The following is a 20,583-nucleotide window of genomic DNA, read 5'->3' on the forward strand; positions in this document are numbered from 1 at the left end:
TTTTTAGGTGAGGTTCGTAAGACCCCTTCTAATACTAATAATCCCAATATTCAACGCTTTTTTTTTAGAAAACTTTGATTTTTCTTGTGACATCCTCATGCCTGCTTGTAAGAGTTTATCGAGAACCCAGTGAATATCATTAACATGGTCCTTCTTTGTCAGAAAAAAACTATTACATCATCGACATACACGTAGCATGTCTTTGAAAATTTTTTTCGTAATACATCATCAACAGCCCTTTGAAAAATGCTAGGAGCATTTTTTTAGGCCGAACGGCAATCTACAAAATTCATAATTCATAATCTCACAGTGGAAGCCTGATATAAGATCAATTGTTAAAAAATCGCGATAATAGGGTATCTATTGTCGACTATTTGTTGGTTCAATTTTCTGAAATCAATACCATATTGCTTCTTTTTTAAACCATTTGAGTCGGTTCTTTTTTTTGTCGACGACCCAAGTTGGATTGTTGTACGGTGATCTAGATGGCCTTATGAGGTGCGGGTATGACTTGGAGTACACTGGTTCCCCATCTGTTTTTATTGTGGCTATAGTGTTTATGTTAAAAGGTAGAATTTCGTCTGGGTCAAAATTTTTTTTTTGATCATTTTGTCAAAAACGGATTATATTGCATAATAAGAGCGTTTAAGAGGAAGAAATGAGGCATACCTAGAAAAATTGAAATTAGTTTCTTTTTTATGATTTGTGTGTGGCCATGAATTGACTTAAAAGGAACAGGGTTTCTACTTCTACGACGCCTTTAAGCATCGGGAGGGGTACAATGTAATTTTTTGAAGTTACGGTATCAATTACCAGTTTAATTTCACGCTCTGCTAGCCTTCCTCTAATTTACGGGAGCAGGGATTTTATTCTAAACAAGGAAGAACGATATAGTCGAGTGCCTCGACTTTCAGAAACCCGTTACTCAGCTCAGGAGCCAATGGATAATGAAAAACCAAACCAGCAAAGCGATATTTTAGGGCGCCACCGTTAGTTAGAGTGGGCGTGGCACCTTTTTTGGTGAGTCGATAGGTACAGATGAGACAAATATATTTCAGTTTAAATTTTAATTCAGTTTAAAATCTAATGGTTTTTTTTATAGATGTGCCCAAATTCCATGGAAGCTTTGAAAAGCATTGCAAGACAATACTTTTGCGTTCCAGCATCTTCCACGGCGTACGAGAGGATCTTCAGCGAAGCTGGCCAAGTCATTAGCGAGCGCAGGAGCTTTCTTAAACCAAAAATTCTTAATATGTTCCTATTTTTTAAATAAAACAGTTTTCTGTATGATCTCACTTAAATTAGTTAAATTTAAACGGAAAACAAATATTCGTTTTTTTTACGATAATCGATTATAATCGATGTTTTCATCCCAAAACATCAAAAACATCGATTGTGGCCAGTTTTTCCAGCTCTACCATACATACACACATGTAACTCCGATGCATGCTTACCCTGAAAGCATTTTCTATCGCAGAAGACACTTCTAAGTGACTTCTAGAAGATGGAAACTATCGTCCGCGATATCGCGTTCGGATCGCGGAAGTCACTCCCGTGGGGAAGAAATGTGCCACTTCGGCGGCACTTCTTGAAGTCACTTCGGCGACACTTCGGGAAGTCACTTCGGCGACTCTTCTTGAAGTGTGTTCGGCGACACTTCCAGGAGTGACTTCGGCGAAACTTCTGGAAGTGTCGCCGAAGTGACTTCGAGAAGTGCCGCCGAAGTGGCACATTTCTTACCGACGGGAGTGACTTCCGCGATCCGAATGCGATATCGCGGAAGTCACTTCTGGAGGATACTTAGAAGTGACTTAACAGACGCTTGTGGAAGATACCAAAAGTGCCTTTCCCCATTGGAAATCTTAAATATCTTGAATAAAAAAACTTGTTACATGTTAGGCAATATTTTGCATTTACTTTTTCCATAAGGTCTTTGAGCACTTGTAGACACGGTCCTTGGCATATCGGAAATGCTGCTTTATAATTTTATTTATGCCCAGCTCCGTTCACATAAGAAATTTAATAATAACCATTTTTAAAATAATTAGATGTAAAATTTCTTCTATATTTAAAATAAAAATAAATTTGGAGGAATTAGCTTTTATAATTAGGTGGAGAATCTTTGAATGCTTATTTCACTGCAATCGAGCCAGGTAAAGTAAAAATATCTTCAAGTAATCGTACAGCTACACGTAAATTCGCACTCTTCGTTGAGTTGGACATTTTAATGTGTTAACAATTTTAAAAATTACGAAAAACAAAGCAATACACAAACTTTATAAAAACCTTGACTGATCACAAGCAAAGTGTGAAATAAGACAATAGCGTAGGTAAAAAGGAAGTGGAATTTTCAGAAATAAAGGGTAATGGCACTTATCGTGTCCTCATTTTTCCCAGTAACTTTGTTTTTGTATCGTCTAACTATCGTCCAGAACTGTCTCAGAAGTTACTTCTTCGCGATCACGACCCTTTTTGTTTTTGTAAAATGTGTGCTATCTTCTAACTATCGCCCAAAAGTGTCTCAGAAGTTACTTCTTTGCGATCGAAATGTGTGCTATCGCCTTTCTATCTTCCAGAAGTGACTTAGAAGTGACTTCTGGACGATAGGCGGTAGAATTATCGTCTTTTTGCTTGCAGGGTTATAGTACACATCCCTGAAAGCATTTTCTATCGCGGAAGACACTTCTAAGTGATTTCTAGAAGATGAAAAATATCGTTCGCGATATCGAATTCGGATCGCGGAAGTCACTCCCGTCGGGAAGAAATGTGCCACTTCGGCACTTCGGGAAGTCACTTCGGCGACTCTTCTTGAAGTGTCGCCGAAGTCACTCTTGGTTCCGGCCTTATGAGCCATTTCAGAGCGATGATTGAAACTCCAGGACCGTCATCTCCGTCTGTCCACGCCTCCAAGTCTGTAAAGAACAAGTCCGCTCACTTTGGGACAAATCCGAGAAAGAATTTGAAGCGTGTCTACACACGATTTCCATCATGACGACTGAAGGTGCGGAAGAGATTCTGGCTACTCTGGACAGGCTACTCTGTACGAGGAGCTAGCGGCTCAGCTCAATGAGATAATCGATCGAACCAATTCTCAGCATCCGCCCACGAGAACCAATAATCTGTCCACTTACATTCCGTCTGGGTGCCGGTTACCGCCATGCGATACGGAAGTATTCGAAGGGGACTATCTGAAATGGCCTACATTTAGGGATCTTTTTACAGCCGTTTATGTCAACAATTCTAGGTTGGCATCGGTCGAAAAATTTTTTCATCTCAATGCTAAAACTAGCGGCGAGGCTAAGACAATCTTAGCCAAGCATGAGCAGCGCTTAAAAACGTTTCGAAAATAGGAGACTGCTAGTAAACAGCCAACTTAAACTGACCTAAGTTCTGAATCTGACCAGGCTCCGAAAGACCTACAGAGCACAATACAATTTAATAGCGCTGGCTCATTCCAACATTCCAACCCAGCTAAGAGTCAACCCTTTTCCAGGAAACTAAACTCATTCGAAGCTAAGGTGATCACAAAACCAAAGAGTTGCAATCTGTGCTCAAAATAGAGTCATTCAGTGCGCTTATGGCAGCGTTTTCTTCAGATGTCTGTGGATGCGCGAAAGAACTACATCAATAAAAGCAGCTTTGCACAAATTCGAACGCAGCATCATACACTGTTGCATAAAGGCAACCCCAATTCCCGTGGATCAACTTCCGCAGTTAGTCCTTCAGCAAGCCCACAAAATCCAGCTGTACAGGGGAGGCCATCAGTATATAAAATCTGCCCAGTTTGCAGAACTCTTTCGCAACCGGTGCTAGAGCGGTTTTGCTAAGCACGGTCATTATGGACATATTCCACTTGAGAACGAACTACAGGGCTCGCGCTCTAATAGCCTCGGGTTCTGAGGCTACGTTTGTTACGGAACGCCTGTTCAATCTGATTAAGCTGCCATTCCGCCATATCCAAGCCCAAGTTTCGGGCTTAAATCAGACCGTTTCTGCTCAGGCGACCAGGATCCGCCATTTTTCTATTCGAGCCCCTAATAAGCAAGGCCTTCAGCTCGAAACCGCAGCTTACGTTTTGCCTGAATTGGCCGGAAAGTTACCGTCTTACTTAATTCCACCTTTACCTGCCATGCCCCTGGCAAATCCAACATTTTTAAAGAGTTCCCAGATAGATGTTCTGATCGGAGCCGACATTTTACCGTCCGTGTTGCTGAGCGGCACACGCACAAACATTTGTTGTTCTCTCCTAGGTCAGGAAACTATTTTCGGCAAGGTGCTTACCGGTCCAGTTTCTAGTACATCTAGCCAAAATCTGGTATAAGCTTTCACGACACAGATAACCGAAACGAGTGACAGGGTCTTGGAAAAACTTCTCACTAAGTTTTGGGAGGTCGAGAACATACCAACGAAGAGATTAAAAAAATCCGATTTCTATTGCAAGAGCAATTTTCTATAAACCCCACTAGAGACGCAAGTGGGAGATACGTCGTAACTTTATCGTTTTGCGAACCCGAAAATTGCGGATCCAAATTAGGACACTCGCGATCCATTGCCCTAGCTCACTTTCTTAAAAACGAAAACCGTTTGACTAGAGACTTGCTATTAATAGAGCAATATGACTCAGTCATTTAAGCGTATTTGGATTTGGTCACATGAGAGAAGTCCCCCCCGTCTTACGATTCTCCAAGCTATTATCTTCCACACCACGTGGTAATCAAACCTAAAAGTACCACCACCAAACTTAGCGTGGTATTCAATGCTTCTAGCCCTTCAGCAAGCTTGAACGGTATTCTTCATGCTGGTTCAGTCCTACAATCTGATTTAACCATTCAGATCTTGAAGTGGCGTTAATTCCAATTCATGTTCAGTGCAGAAATTACAAAAATCAACGTTTCTGTCACTCCGCATACTCCAACAATTGCCAGATGCCGTAGAAAGGGAAATATTTTTTGGTATTTTATGTACGTAGAAGACGTTCTGGCGGGGGACAATTCCATTCAAGAGGCTCAACTTTTGATCAGCGAGTTTCACCACGCTTTTAACCGCGCCGGGCTTCCATTGAAATAGTGGACAGCTAATCAGAAGAGCATATTCGAAGATATCCCAAACGAGCATTTACTCCGCGTAGACTTTCGTGACCTTAATACCGAAAGCTTTGCGAGCTTTGTTCGGTGCAATGCGACCTCGAATGAGTTCTATTTTGTCCCATCGCCAGTTTCGATTGAATCTACTTATTCCCAAATCGCGAAACTTTTGACCCAGCCGGATGGCTGTCTCCGTTTATTCTCCGCTCAAAAATCTTAATGCAAGAGATTTGGCAAATATCCCCACAGAAATGAATCAAAGATGGCAAGAATTTTCGCGCAGCTATTACGAGCTTGAACCGTATTCCAAGGTGGGTTGGTTTCCAGTCAGAGGTGAATGTAGATGATGCGTCGCAGAAGGCATACGCGGCCGCTGTTGTCAGAAATGATCGCAGCTATCCTTCCGAATATGTCAATTTCCAAATCCGACATTGTCTGTTGAACTGATTTCACCTTCGTCCTCTCCTAGTTGAATAAACCGGCATGCCACTGGACAACGTTTGTAGCCAATCGAGTGACCAAGATTACTCAGGTGACAAGCGCTGGGCATTGGGCCCATGTACGATCTGACCACAATTCCGCGGACCTAGCCAGTCGATGCGTTTCGCTGCGGGAGACGTTTCATAGGCAACTGTGGTGGGAAGGACCGGTTTGGTCACAACAGCCAAAAGACATGTGGCCAACACTGGGGTCACAGACTTAGAGGAGCGTGCTGTGAAGGTCAATTTCGCAAAGGACCCATACGGTACTCTGCGGGTGCTTGCGTACCTGTTACGGTTCATTCAAGTTTATAGCCAATCTGTTTCCATTTCTAGACCAGCGAGGCCTGTTAAGGGCATGTGGTTGAATTACCGCCCCAACGACCTTTCAGTATGACGAGCGACATCCTATTATACGGCCATACAACCATCGACTAGCTCGTCTGCTCATCCTTTTTTCACACCAGACTTCCCTGCAAGGCGGCAACCAATTGGTGGTACGCCTCATTCATTCGATACTGGATTCCTAAAATCAAGAATTTGGTAAAAGCTATGTTAAACTCCTGTAAGGTGTACACTATTTACAAGAAAAGAGTACAGACGCAATTAATGGGCGATCTTCCTACCGATCGAGTTTCCTTTTCCAGGCCATTTACATATACTGGCATTGATTATGCAGGCCCGTTTGAGATTAAAAAAAAGGGCAGCGACTCTACTTACTGTGACTGATACCTATAGCCATCAATGACATTTGTGGCGGTTCATGCCACCAGGAGTGAAAAGCACCAAGTCACTTTTCCACAAGTCGACGACAAGTCGGAAGTACACGTTTGAAGAGTTCTCAACTCTTCTATCCAACTTTGAAGCATGCCTCAATTCCAGGCCGCTGTCTCCCATAACCGAAAATCCTTCTGAGTGATTGGCATTGACGCCAGGCCACATTCTGATTGGGGGTTCGTTGCATTCCACAGCTGAAACCGAAATTAAGGGCGAAGCTAAATCGATTATAAATCGCTGGTAACACTTAACGGCCCTGCATCAGCAGTTTAGTGCGCGATGGAAAAAGGAGTAAAATTACTTAAAAAAAACTTCACAAGCACAATAAGTGGCAGAATCCTTTTAGAGGTATCCATGTCGATGATATGGTGGTCGTCAAAGAAGACAATATGCCATCAAACGAGTGGCGGCAGAGTTATATATATATATTATATATTATATTATATTTTCGACACGGGAACCAACCCTGATCGACCCCTGTACACCAGTGAGCACCATCGACCGGTCGCTGGCCGCGGCGTTCTGGCTTCCCACTACGAGCGTCGGGGACGAGACGGTCTGTTGGGCGACCATAATGTCACGAACGGGCACCTTCAAAATCGACGTGGTGCTGAAGGTGAGACCCAATTTCTGCACTTGCACTCCAATCCGTGTCAGCCGACGATGTTTCCGCTAGGTTCAACGACAACCGCCTCGCTGACGAACAATTTCATCGTCCAGCGAATATATCCGTGGTGTTGGGCTCTGACGTGTATCGTGACGTCATCCAACCCGGGATGAAACTGGATAAGGGTTTGCCTGTGGCGCAAAGCACTGTGTTCGGCTGGTTTGTCTCGGGATCATGTCGACAATCTTAAGGAGAATGTCCGCGTCAAGGAGGTGCTAGTGGTTAACAGACGAGAGCAGTTACGTCCAGATGGTCTCTCGTCTCGCTCTCGGGCTGTTAACAGTCTCTACCCCCGCTCTCCTAACATTAGTTAGTTATAGTTAATTAGAAGCTGCTAGTTCTAGTTTACAAGTGAAACAGAGCCCACTCATTGGCCAATAAATTGAAGTATTCTTGAATGTTTCAAAAGTGCCTTCTAATTTCGAGACAGGAACCAGACGACCACAGACCCCAGGAAAGCCGCCACCCTTCATTTCATTGAGAAAAATAGGAAAATTGGTGGGAAAATAATATAAAATAAATTATATCTTTGGTGCTTTTTAACATATGTAAACGGCTCTTTCCAGGTGTTTTTTGTTTGGTGGTTGCAGCAAAAATGATCTTTATTGCATAGATTTGTACAGGCTTAGTCTATTTGTTATGTTTAATAAAGTTATTATGTTTAATAAAAGGGTTACCTAACGTATAGTAGTATGTATGTATAACAGATGCTTAGGGATATATGTGTGTGTGTCTGCTTGTTACCATTGGGCCATCCCCACCAGAAAGCTCCTGATATCTTCTCTATTATTTTAATTATTATTCCATGTTCGTTTATTTGCGAAAGCGTATATTTGTTGAAGACCTCCAACATTCTTCCAGACATACCTATCATTATAAAGTAACTCTGTCACTCTGTAAGGGCCTTTAAGTTTTGGAATTAGCTTTTTCGATACGCCCACATAAGAATCGAAGTATTTGATCATTACTAAACCGTCCGTTTGGTACTCTTAATGATTATCTCTCTTGAGGTCTGTCCGTAACTTATTGTATTCTTGCACCTTATTAGTGCTGTCACTAGCTTTTTCTCTAATTACTTCTAAATTTCTACTTTTTCCTTTTGATACACTCCCAGCTGATCTTTGGATCGTACTCCTAAGTGCTTGTTCTACTGCTTTTAAAACTTTATCCCAGAACAATCCTTTGTCGGGCACAGTCAATTTAGCGATAATGGGTCCTATGCTTCTATTTAGACTGCGGCGTTAGAATGCGTCTATAATCACCACGACGTGTTTGTTGGCAGTCTTGTCAACCGGGCCATAATGGTCAATGTGCATGACATCAAAGAGAATTCTTATTTTAAAAAACCTTATCGGAATAAGGGTAACTAAAAAGAACGGGGCTTTCCATTTCTCTTGACAAATAAAACAAAAGACCATCCTTATCCTTCCTTTTGTAAGCTATTCATTTTTTTGAGATAGATTTTAAAGTGTTGTATCGAGTAAACTACAGCGAGCATTTTTAGTTTGAAGCTATGGTATTTTGCCTAGCTTAGAAAAATAAAATACCAAAAGATTTATTTCAAATATTTCAAAACGCTGTAACTCTTTTGCACCGATTTCGAACTATCTGTCCTTTCTTACAAAATCATACGATGGCTTTGTTTTGTTAAAAAGTGTCTGAAATAAGATCACAGTCCAAGAAAACTTTTAGCTTTATGTGTTTTTGTCTGTACTGGAAAGTCTTTCACTGCCTCTTCCGATATTATGTACCCTAAATACTTTATTTCTCTTTGATGGATCTCAGACTTGTCTTACCTAAGCTCAATATTTTGTTCCAAAATCTTTGAAAAACTGCTGATGCCTTTCTTAAGCCAAATGGCATACTGAGGCATTTATACTGACCCATTGGTTTTGTTAAAGCGGTATATTTAGTTGAATTCTCCTGCAAGTGCACGTGAAAGAACCCATTTTAAAGTCTCACTTGGTAAAAATAGTTTTTTCGGACAGCTATCAATACAGTAATCTGGGCTGGGGTAGATATCTTAAAGCATGTTTTTGTTAAGGTTTCGGTAATCCACATTCTTAATTTTCCAGACTTTTCCTTATCTATAACTATCAGTGATGCATACTCAGACTTGCTTACTCGAATAATATCGTTTTTTATCATCAAATACATTTTGAACTTGAATTTTCTCTGCGAATGATAGACGCCTTCGAGGGTTTTAGCTTTATCAAAATTCAGTTTCATTTGCCATTTTACTAAGGGGATCTTCGGCCGTTCCGGTTTTGTTTAATACTTATAAAAAATATCTATCAATTTTTTTATTTAACATAAACTTACACTTACCGCTATTATTTAACAGGTTGCATTCGGCTAGATCAGGGTACTCAATTGACATAATTTAATTTTACACGAATCACTTTGCCGTTCTTTTTCAGCTATCAGTAGCACAATCGTTTCCAATCTGACCAACATTTAAGTAATACAATCTAGAACTACTATCCTTTTCACTATTACTACCATCTGAGCAATGATTTGGAATCTTTTGAACAACTATCATTTGAACAATAATCAACACAATTATCATTTGAACAATAATTTTCCCTAACAATCCTAAAGTTGTTAATGTTTATGAAATTTAAAAATTAAATTTAACTTTTTTCATAATAACAAAACATGATATCTATCCATATATATTTAAAGGGCTGTGGATCAAGCCAAAGTAATGTAAAAATTTGTTTCCATTAATGTTTATAATATTACTACTTAGAATGTTTTCAACACAGGATAACTTCGTTAAACTAATTAGACTCCCAGAATCGATTAGGCATTCTGCGACTGTTAAACTGTGAATTAAAGTAAATTTTTAACGGTCTCACATATTCATTTTTGGTTGCGTTCTTTTTCTCGTTGCAATGGGATATCAGATGCTCCGCAAAGCCACTTTGGAGAAAGCCTGCAACAGCTGGGCAGACGAATTAAAACTGTGCATGTGTGCCTGTTGTCGTCGAAGAGTATCGGGTATTCCTTTGATGATACTGTCGATTAACTCCTCGTCGTCCATTCGGATGTGTGCAGCCAACAGGGTCTTGTCGTTGAAATATGGACCTAGGCATTATCTTACTCTCTTTTGACTGAAAAGCCTCTGCGAATTGAGATAAGAGTTCCTTGGCTGGCAGGGAGAGAAAGTTCTTAGAAGAGTGCAATCAGATTTGGGCACGGTCTTTCAACCAGCATGCGGGTTATGTCTTCACTCAGCTTGTACATTTTTATGATCGCGTTGAACTGTGCGATCCACGTGCTAACTAACACTTTGCTGTTAGCAGCACTGTCAAAAGGTAAAAGCGTTTCTTTAACAAACAATATTTTCCAAATTTGTTATGATGACATTGTTTTGTTTTGGTGTGGAAGCATTATTCTGGACTTCTGGCAAGTTGCTTTTCGAAGTTGCGGTCCCTCTATGCAATGGCTGACGCCGGGAACTTCCAACTTGAAAAAATAATTTTTCAATTGGAGCAATTAAGAGATTATAATTGCATTGAAATTTCTGAAACGCACATGTTGTTGCTGGCTGCTTTGTCGTTGTTTTGAGCGTGTTGATCGGTTCTATAGTCTGCAGTTGTATTTAATCTTTCTTCGGACCCAGCTTCAATGTCGGTAATGTCCGCACACCTTTGCCTGCTAGTGTTGCCTTAGTGCCGCTTTTCGCCAACACAAGTAGTAGTTTAAAATAACTCACTGAATAACTTTTGCTTTTGTGCAGAGTTTTGCATTGAGTTGCTTAAGAGTAACATAAATATATATATGTTATTTTTAATAATGTAGTATGTACCCTTCATTTCCGAAAAAGTTTCCATTGGGAATCCCCTTGCGATTCCGGAGGGACGTGTCCGCTTGCACGGGGGAAGAACAAGGGACGCCCCATATAGAAAATTTTATGGTATGTCGGCTATTTTCCAGGAAAAAAATGCAAAGGAAACTTTTTCGATGTGCCTTCGGATTTTCCTTGTTCCTTATACTCCTTTGTTGTATGACCTCTCCCCTGCAAGGAAAACGTTCGAGGGAAATCACTTCGGAAATTCTGAATTTATTCAACGAGTTTCACCTGTGAAGACAATTGTCCAAGGGAAATCACTTCGGAAATTCTTAATTTTTCCATTGAGTTTTGAAAAGGTTTCAAATATTACATTTAAAATACATACATATTCATTTACATTTTACTATATTTTATTTTAACTATATCACTTTAATTTGTTTTGTGCAATTAGAGTTATTTTTTGTAAATCTAAGTTTTTGTTTTAATAATTTGTTTTTAATGTTTGTCATTGCATTTCATAAACATTAATCCGAGTCCTTGGAATCCCCGTCCAACGCTCCTAAAAAAAAGGGTATGTGTTAAAAAAAAGAGTTTTACTTGTATACTTGTATATTTACTTATTCAAACTATGTAAAACCCTTTAAGGGATTTCATCACGCCACCTTCGGGAACCAGAACTAGCTGGATTATGTTATAAAACCTATAAAAAATCTCAAAAAGGGAGGTTCTTTAAACATGGATCAACGCACAACATCTTCAACTTAAAAAAGCATTTACCTGACTTGATTTTTTTCAAAAAATATCACTTTAATTAATAAATTTAAATGTGTCTCAGCGCACAATTTAAACAGCCACTGGTTCTCTTTTCGTAACTTAAACAGAATGCACCATGTCTTCTTCTTTTGGTTTCTTTCTGAACATAACGGAGTGGCGCAAAACAAAAGGACTGTTCCGAACGTTGTCTCTCTGAGAGCCGCGAGAAAGCTGATTATAAGACACAGAAAGAGACGGTAATCTCCGAAGATCTTCCTCTCTTTTTTGCCGGACCGCTTTTGTCGACACTCTTCTACAACATACAGTTTTAGGCAGAGCCTACTAATAGCGCCTACTGTAGCTTTGCAGCCCGCGATGCTGACAATTCGTGCTGCGCAATCCAGGTCTCCATTCATGAAGTCTGTGATCTAGTTGTGGTGCTGACCCGGGTAGACTGTTATTTTTTACATACTAGCTTAGAGTAGGCATTCGTGCAGCGTTCGTCATGGCAGCCGCTAGCGTGAGTAGTAAGAATTATTTATTAAATCTAAAATAAAATGAAAATGCAATGACAATTATTATCGTAAATTATTCTTATGGACCTCCCTACTGTAATATGAACTTTCTTCCCAAGGTTTGCCTTAATTTTCTTATCTGAGCGTATGGGAGACAGTTTATTCCACAGGCGTTTATTTGATTTCAAGAAATCTTTGTCGCCGACCTGATATTTTAAAAAAAATTCTGTTTTTCTTTATCTGGTCTAAGCTTTTCTATTTGGCCTTTTGAATATTTTTGCTGATCTCTGTCTTAAATTCTGCAGAATCAGAGTGTATTAGTTGTTTAGGCGTTTTGTTAGTCACTGAATGGATGGTTCTATTGTATTTAGTTGTGGCTAGTAAGAAAACTTTTGCAGTGTCGTCTATTTGTTTTTAAATTTTTAGGCAAGGGTGCTGTGAAATCTTTCGCATTTGAGATGGAAATATTACAATTATTAAGTAGAATTGATTTTAGCGTTTCTGAGTTAAGTGACCTCTTGTTGTCATAGTAAATAATTTTTACATTTAATATTGGGGCTTTTACATCAACGATGTAAAAGTTACTTTCTGCACTATAAATACGTGTCAGAAAAAGATTTCCATTCGTCGAGAATATGTCGATGTGAAGAATTTCCGCTACGTAAGAGGGTTCTGGTGTTTTGCCGACCTTCTGTTTGGTGCGGTGGCGGCTGTATTTAGCCATGGAACAGATTTAAAAGTAACTTCTGACGCTAGGCTGAGCATTTAGAAAGAAATAGCCCCGTAAAATTTGTTTTACATTTTTCTGATCAGCACGTTGGGCTCCATTATGCTCATTAACTACAATTTCTTTTTACTATGTCCGGATTAATTACATCTTGAATCGTATTAACAAGGCTATTGCGGTTTGAGAACTTCATTATATGTCTCATTTTGCTTTTAAATAAGATAAAGTTATCTACAAAAGAACTTTTTCCTTCCTTGATTATAATCTGATTTTGGAAGTAGTTGACCGGATTGTCGGTCGTGTCGATTGCGTAGGAAAGCGACTGTTCGCTATGTATCGTAGCCACGTCCAATTCTAAGGGTGTCTTGTAAGACGTTTATATTTCGGCGAAATAACCGGTCTGCTACAAGGTTTTCTTTGCCTGGCTTGTAAATTTCTTTTGCTCTGTGATTATCAATAATACCTTTCCAGCGTTTTTAGTTTCGCATTGGGATTTTTATCTGACGTAGCGAACGTTAACAGCTGGTATTCAGTATAAATGTGTAAATCTTTTACTACGTATAGGTAGTTGCGGAGGTTTTTTAGGGACCAGACTATGGCAAGTATGTAGCTCCCATTCGTTTATTGCACAGTTTTCTCGTTATCACGTAACGCGCGAGATATCAGACTTAGACCTGAAGCGTCCGTTGTTAAGTCAAACGTCTTCGTAAAGCCTGAAGCTAGGATTTCTCTTTTGAAATGCGCCCCTCTGTTGTTTAGTCATTTCGATATAAATTTTCCTCTATTGATACTTGCTTACTTTTCCATTTTCCCCTTCTAGCATTCCTGTAATAATTTTCGCTATTAATTCGAAAACTTTAATACCAAAAAGGATCGGAGATTGAAAAGGTTTTTTGGTAGTGAAAATTCCTTGATAGCCTTGACCTTTTTAGGTGAGGTTCGTAAGACCCCTTCTAATACTAATAATCCCAATATTCAACGCTTTTTTTTTAGAAAACTTTGATTTTTCTTGTGACATCCTCATGCCTGCTTGTAAGAGTTTATCGAGAACCCAGTGAATATCATTAACATGGCCCTTCTTTGTCAGAAAAAAACTATTACATCATCGACATACACGTAGCATGTCTTTGAAAATTTTTTTCGTAATACATCATCAACAGCCCTTTGAAAAATGCTAGGAGCATTTTTTTAGGCCGAACGGCAATCTACAAAATTCATAATTCATAATCTCACAGTGGAAGCCTGATATAAGATCAATTGTTAAAAAATCGCGATAATAGGGTATCTATTGTCGACTATTTGTTGGTTCAATTTTCTGAAATCAATACCATATTGCTTCTTTTTTAAACCATTTGAGTCGGTTCTTTTTTTTGTCGACGACCCAAGTTGGATTGTTGTACGGTGATCTAGATGGCCTTATGAGGTGCGGGTATGACTTGGAGTACACTGGTTCCCCATCTGTTTTTATTGTGGCTATAGTGTTTATGTTAAAAGGTAGAATTTCGTCTGGGTCAAAATTTTTTTTTTGATCATTTTGTCAAAAACGGATTATATTGCATAATAAGAGCGTTTAAGAGGAAGAAATGAGGCATACCTAGAAAAATTGAAATTAGTTTCTTTTTTATGATTTGTGTGTGGCCATGAATTGACTTAAAAGGAACAGGGTTTCTACTTCTACGACGCCTTTAAGCATCGGGAGGGGTACAATGTAATTTTTTGAAGTTACGGTATCAATTACCAGTTTAATTTCACGCTCTGCTAGCCTTCCTCTAATTTACGGGAGCAGGGATTTTATTCTAAACAAGGAAGAACGATATAGTCGAGTGCCTCGACTTTCAGAAACCCGTTACTCAGCTCAGGAGCCAATGGATAATGAAAAACCAAACCAGCAAAGCGATATTTTAGGGCGCCACCGTTAGTTAGAGTGGGCGTGGCACCTTTTTTGGTGAGTCGATAGGTACAGATGAGACAAATATATTTCAGTTTAAATTTTGTTTCTATCATAAAAACTGTAGGCGCTATGTATTTTCGGGGATTGTGGGAGTAAGAGTGGGCATGGCACCCCGCTGAAATAAACTTGCGCTGCATAGGAAGCCCTGCATGCTAAGTATGAATATTCTAGCTCTTATAGTTTCCCAGATCTCAGCGTTCATACGGACGGACGGACTGACGAACATGGCTAGATCGACTCGTCTAGTGATCCTGATCAACAATATATATACTTTAAGGGGTCGGAAACGCTTCCTTAAACCTGTTACATACTTTCTGGCGAATCTAGTATACCCTTTCATTCTACGAGTATAAAAATTATACGGGTATAAAAATTGAAAGTATCATCTGCATCTAATTCATCTTCAATCTCCTCCGTGAGTTTTTCCTCTGGCAGGTAGTTAATTTTTTGTTGGCTCCGTAATGACTGCCCTTTTCGCCAATTTTTGGATTGTCTGAATTGCGAGAGAGTATCAACATCCATCGGCTCAGGTGCGGGCCTGGCTTGAATAAGGGCTTGGTTTTTGTTTGAAAGAGGGAGTTTTATTATTACCCTAGTTTTGATTTTTTACAAAATGATGGTTTTTTATTGTCCCCGTATTTTTATATTGTTCATGATTAAGGGAATTTGAGGGAAATTCTCAGCGTGGGCAAAGCTTTCCACAAACATGCTCCTATCGTTACTTGACTAGAGCCAATGCTGTATGTAGATCCCGCGGTTGTGCTGGGAAAACAGCAACTTTTAATTTTTTTCTTATGACAGAGTCGAACGCAAGGAGTGCGTCTTTCCTAAATTTCTCATTTAAAAGACGCTGAGGCTGCGTCATGCGCAATTATCATTTAATTGTAAGAAGTGTTGGCTGTTTATTAACCACATCGTAATATTTAAGAAGTGGTAGATCTCCCTTAGTTCGTAATATATATGAATGTTGATGCACTTCGAACAGTACAAACAAGTGGCATAACGGCACGTGCTTGTTATGCGCGGGGCCATTTTATCAATTTGGGCAAAAAATGCGAGTTTGCAAGGAAGATACATAAAACAAATGGAGACGGGACACAACTGAAAATAAAACCCACAACTAAGAATGAAGCAAATGAGTTAAAATATTAGTTTTTAATACCGGGATAAAAGTTGAAATGCAAATTAAATGAATCACATGCGTTGGAGTCTTCTCTGCGTATGTAAAATCGAGACCTGCCAATATGGCGTGAAAATTCAGCACTGTATTAAATGAAGTTAATACGGCTGCTGCTGGACCTCTAACCTTATTTTTTGGAATGGGCACTGCTTGATAATGCCGACCGATGCCATTAAAGGCTCGAAGAACTTATATTCCGCAATGGCTGCCTGTCACCAGGATATGAATGTCTCTTGCTTCCCATCGAACTCGGAAACCGACTTTATAATATCTAGAGGCCCCTGGTGTGATGATGCTTTCTTTAAGTGTCTTGATTTTTGGGGTTTCCACTTTCTTTTTTATAAATACTTTTTAATTTCGGAGAAAGTGATTTCTCTCAGTGTAGACCGACACCAGATAATTATAGAGATTTTTGTTCTTAAACATTAAGTTCTTTTTCCTACCTGCAAAATTGTACTTACAGACCATTTATTCATACTCTATATTTATTTCCGTTTTCTTCTGACCATAATGCGAATAATTGTATTCCTTTCCCTCGAGTGTGGCAAAGGGGCTGGTTGTTGGCGGCAACTACTGCTGACGATTGCTAGCACTAGGTATCAGGCGATGGGGCTACGGTACCCGAAGTGTAGATTCAGCAGTTTCCTTACTGCGCGATATTGTATAGCGCAACCTACCCGCTATTATAATATATGGCAGACTGATTAAATCGTTTTGCCCATTTGTAGGCGTTAGAATAGATGTCGCCAACTTTTTTTAAGGTCTTTCGTTAGGTATTGACTAATATATTTCAGTTAAAAATAAATACATATTAAAATTGGCACCATTCTAAAAACAAACTACTAAACTCTATCTTTTATAATTTCCGACATCTCAGCGTCCATACGGACAGACACTCATTTCTAGGATGACACGGCTAAGATCCTAATCAAAAATATATATGTAAGCTTTATGGGGTCGGTAACGCATCTTCTACCTATTACATACTTTCCGACGAATCCAAATGACGTTTTTGCAAGAATACTTCAAAAGATTAAATTTCTTATTCTTTGGGCTGCGGCTAACCGTGCCTATCGAAATTTCGTTTGTTAAATTTACTATTTAACTAATACGGTTCGGCGAAGGACAAGCCGTCAGTTTTCGAGAAAGTTTTTTCTTTTCCTCCACGGTCACACTGTCTAGGCCACCGAGAAAACCAATTCAGCCACGACCTTTACCATAAAAGGTTTTTATTGATAAATGTGATAAATGTTATTTACCCTTATTTTCATTGCAGCTAAAAACGTGATGCACTATCCAGCCGTTTAACAAGTGGAAACATCTGGATAGTGTATTTACGAAAATCAAAAAAAAAAAAATTGTCCCACGTATCAAATTCTACCGTTCTCCAATTACCGCTAAGTCACCGACGCTAATTTGACGTACATTAATGTATATATAAATATATTTTTTTCATATGGGTAGCCTTGAATTGGTTTTATTTCTAAAATTCAAATTCTTCAAATTTTCGGAATTTTTCAAATTATACTAATATTGACTAAGTTTAAAACGCCGACAATGTTGGGGGTGGGAAATCGATTTTTTCGCACGGTCTAAATATCAACAACATTTTTTTTTTTCATTTTTGATAACATTACAGACCTTACCATGTAAAATGGTGAGAACTAGTTTTTATTTTTTGAAACCCCAAAACAAGTTTTGACCTTCGCGCTGACAAAAGCTCTAAATCCTGTCAATATATTAGCCACATAATTGCGTGCAAATAAAAAAAAAATACTCAAAAAAAAACATAAAATGTACAAAATGTTCTTGTTTGGCCTAGAATGTAGACACCATGATCTACAATTTTGGTTTACTATGTGGCCAAATTTTGGCAACGATTATTAATCAAATGAGTTAGTTTTTAATACCGGGATAGATGTTGAAATGCAAATTAAATGAGTTTATTATAGTTATTACATAGAACGCGAAAGGGCTCGAGCAGACAAAAATTTGATGTACATCGTGGCAAATTTAGAGGACAATAATTTCGTGTTAGTCTAACGGGAACGTTGAATGTTAGGCGGTTTAAAAGATCTGCAGAATCAATGTCACCTCTTATAAGATTTTGTATAAAAATTGTACCAAGCATTGTTCTACGATTTACAAGTGTAAGTAAATTAAGCAATTGTAATCTACTCTCGTAGGAAGGAAGCCTTACGTTTTGATCCCAGTTCAAACTACGCAGGGCAAATAAGAGAAAGTTTTTTTGTACCGACTCAAACGGTCGATATTCACTTGATATTGTGGACTCCAAACCGACGAACAGTATTCCAAAATAGGACGGACAAGGGAGGTAAATAATAATTTGGTCGATTTATTTGACTTAGCCAGTACAGAAGCTTTTAGTCCGGAAACAAGGACTTCAATCGAGCTAGCTGTGTCCATACGCACAGTTGGTTCGCTTACCCCTGTGTTGGCAGGAACTGCTTCTACCATGTTCGGATTTGGGTTGGATTCCATGGTGGTATTAACGACGGTTAAGCTGGCTTTTTTTCGTCTAGGCGACTCTGTTAATAATTTTTTATTATTAAACTGGGCACAGACGCTATTGAACCCCTCATTGAGTTGCCTGAAAGCACCCGAGATATTAAACAGGCTGTCTCGAGTCTGCTTCATAAAGCCGCTCATCTCAACCACCATTTCCTTGGAGGAACCACATGACCACATAAGACCAGAGTTAAGATCAATAAAATCTTTTACTCTGCCGGGGTAAAGGGGTCTTTTGTTGAAGACGCAAGTGTGCAGTTTTTCTTGGAACTGACAAGGGCCATTATAAGACAAACAAAAAGAAAAATGAAATAAAATATCAAAAATACCTCAAAGTAAATTTGGCACTGGGATCAAATTCAAAAATCACAAAGGCACAAAACACAAAGAAAAAAAAGATCGCGAGATCGCGAAAAGTTATCAAACGTAAGAGCACGAGAGAAAAAATATTCTATCGACTGAGCGTGGCTTGTGCGACACTAACAACTTTCAGTACGAACAAATACAAAGTAAATCAAGCAAGAGAGAAAGAGTTGCAGAAAATAGCACCGAAAAAGTCTACTAGAAATTCAGCGGGTGCATAGAGAGTAGGTTACAGTTATAAAATAGAGCGAGGGAGATTGAGAGGGAGTAAAAGAGTTTAGAGCGTAAGTTACACAAACAAAGCTATGAGATTAAAAGAATCTAATAGAAATGCTAAAATACTTATTACATACAAAGTATACAGAAAGAGTACTTCCTTTTTATAAATAAATGTAATATATTGTTCATTATTGATGTCTGAAATTGCCTAAGCAATGTTTAATGTATTTCTTAAAAACTTTCTGAACCGAGCGAGTAACTGAACCGGTATCCATTTACATTGATCGCATCGACAATGCATGATCATATTATTCTCCTATATACATATTAGTTGCAAATATGCTCTTTATGTGAACGCAGACACGGCGGCTTCGATTATAAGATTTGCCAGCTCAATAGATTATGGGCCACGGTTAAATCGGAAGAGTGTTTAAAAGCTAGTTACTTTGTGTAACTCAAAAAAAAAATTATGAGTGGTCAATATCAAATAGATAAGTTAAATGAAAATAGCAATGATTCGTGAAGTATATAAATGTCATTTGTGTTTGTGCATTCTGGATTGCGGAGTGTAAAGTCCGGAGATTTGACTCCTACAAATGCTTCTGAAGGCGTCGTTTGGAGTGCTCAAGACCAAAAGGCTTTGGCGACAATAACAAGTGTAAAAACATCGTTGTTGGTCCACATAAAAAATTGGTAATCTTCGCAGCATGGATAATACTGAAAGAAGTGTAGTCCTTACGAAAGGTACAGAAGTATAAGAAGTTGCTTGTACTTAGGAAATCCTGAATGTTCCGGATGGACCTAAATAAGGTGCTAAGCACAATTGTTTTATTGTCGAGTCTTTGAGAACAATTCGAAAATTTCGTGGTGACTATCGAGACCTCGTTTGAAACTCTCTGCATTTGCTCAAAGAAGAAAGCGAATAAAGGGGAATTGCAAATGAGCAGGATGACGATACCATGGCTTTTGTCGCAGCCCAGAAGAAAAATTTATTTACGAAGAACAAGAAGAAAAGAATTAATATCGGCAGTTTTAAGTGTGTCGAGCGTGGACATGTAAAGTACCATTGTGCACAAGCAGTTAAAAGAGGCAACCATAATCGCTGTTCGACCCCACAGTGGATCCACAATTCAGCTTGCTAAATGCGTTGGATGCTGGCAATTTTCAAAACTCTATGTGACAGTGGGACGACAAGCCATGTGTGTTGTGAAAGAGTGTGACAGAGAGATGATTGGTCTTGCCAATTCTGGTTTCCTTGAATCTGAAGGAAAAGGGTAAGTAAAGCTTCAGGCAGAGCTGTAAAATGTGCATTAACCTTCAAGATCGTACTTTATGTTCCAAAAAAGCATGGCAATTTTTTGTTAGTTAGTAGTGCGGTAAAAAACATGTGCATGGTAATTTTGTAATTTTGCAAAACGCAAAGGTCGTGGAAGACGGCGAATGTATTGTCAGTGCCAACAGAATTGGCAATCTATACTTGTTTCAGAGCACAAACGGCAAGTGTTTTTCCGCCACTGTAATTGACGCCGTTTTATTGCGG

General features: G+C 39.0%; 1 protein-coding gene across 3 annotated transcripts in view; it reads left to right on the forward strand.

The window, feature by feature from the left end:
- The window catches only part of LOC108023841 (uncharacterized), a 104,965-nt gene that overhangs the window by 46,661 nt on the left and 37,721 nt on the right, over nt 1-20,583 (forward strand). Inside the window, exon 1 of one of the 3 annotated variants that reach the window (XM_050889804.1) lies at nt 20,245-20,317. The exons of 1 other annotated variant lie outside the window; for it this stretch is intronic. In XM_050889804.1, coding sequence (XP_050745761.1) covers nt 20,271-20,317 — 47 coding nt within the window. In that variant the 5' untranslated portion in view covers nt 20,245-20,270. Of the gene's footprint in view, nt 1-20,244; nt 20,318-20,583 lie in introns of those variants that run through there. One more of the 3 variants, XM_050889803.1, reaches the window with a different exon arrangement.

The sequence above is a fragment of the Drosophila biarmipes genome, unplaced genomic scaffold, assembly GCF_025231255.1.
Source record: "Drosophila biarmipes strain raj3 unplaced genomic scaffold, RU_DBia_V1.1 ptg000007l, whole genome shotgun sequence".
Classification (NCBI taxonomy): domain Eukaryota; kingdom Metazoa; phylum Arthropoda; class Insecta; order Diptera; family Drosophilidae; genus Drosophila; species Drosophila biarmipes.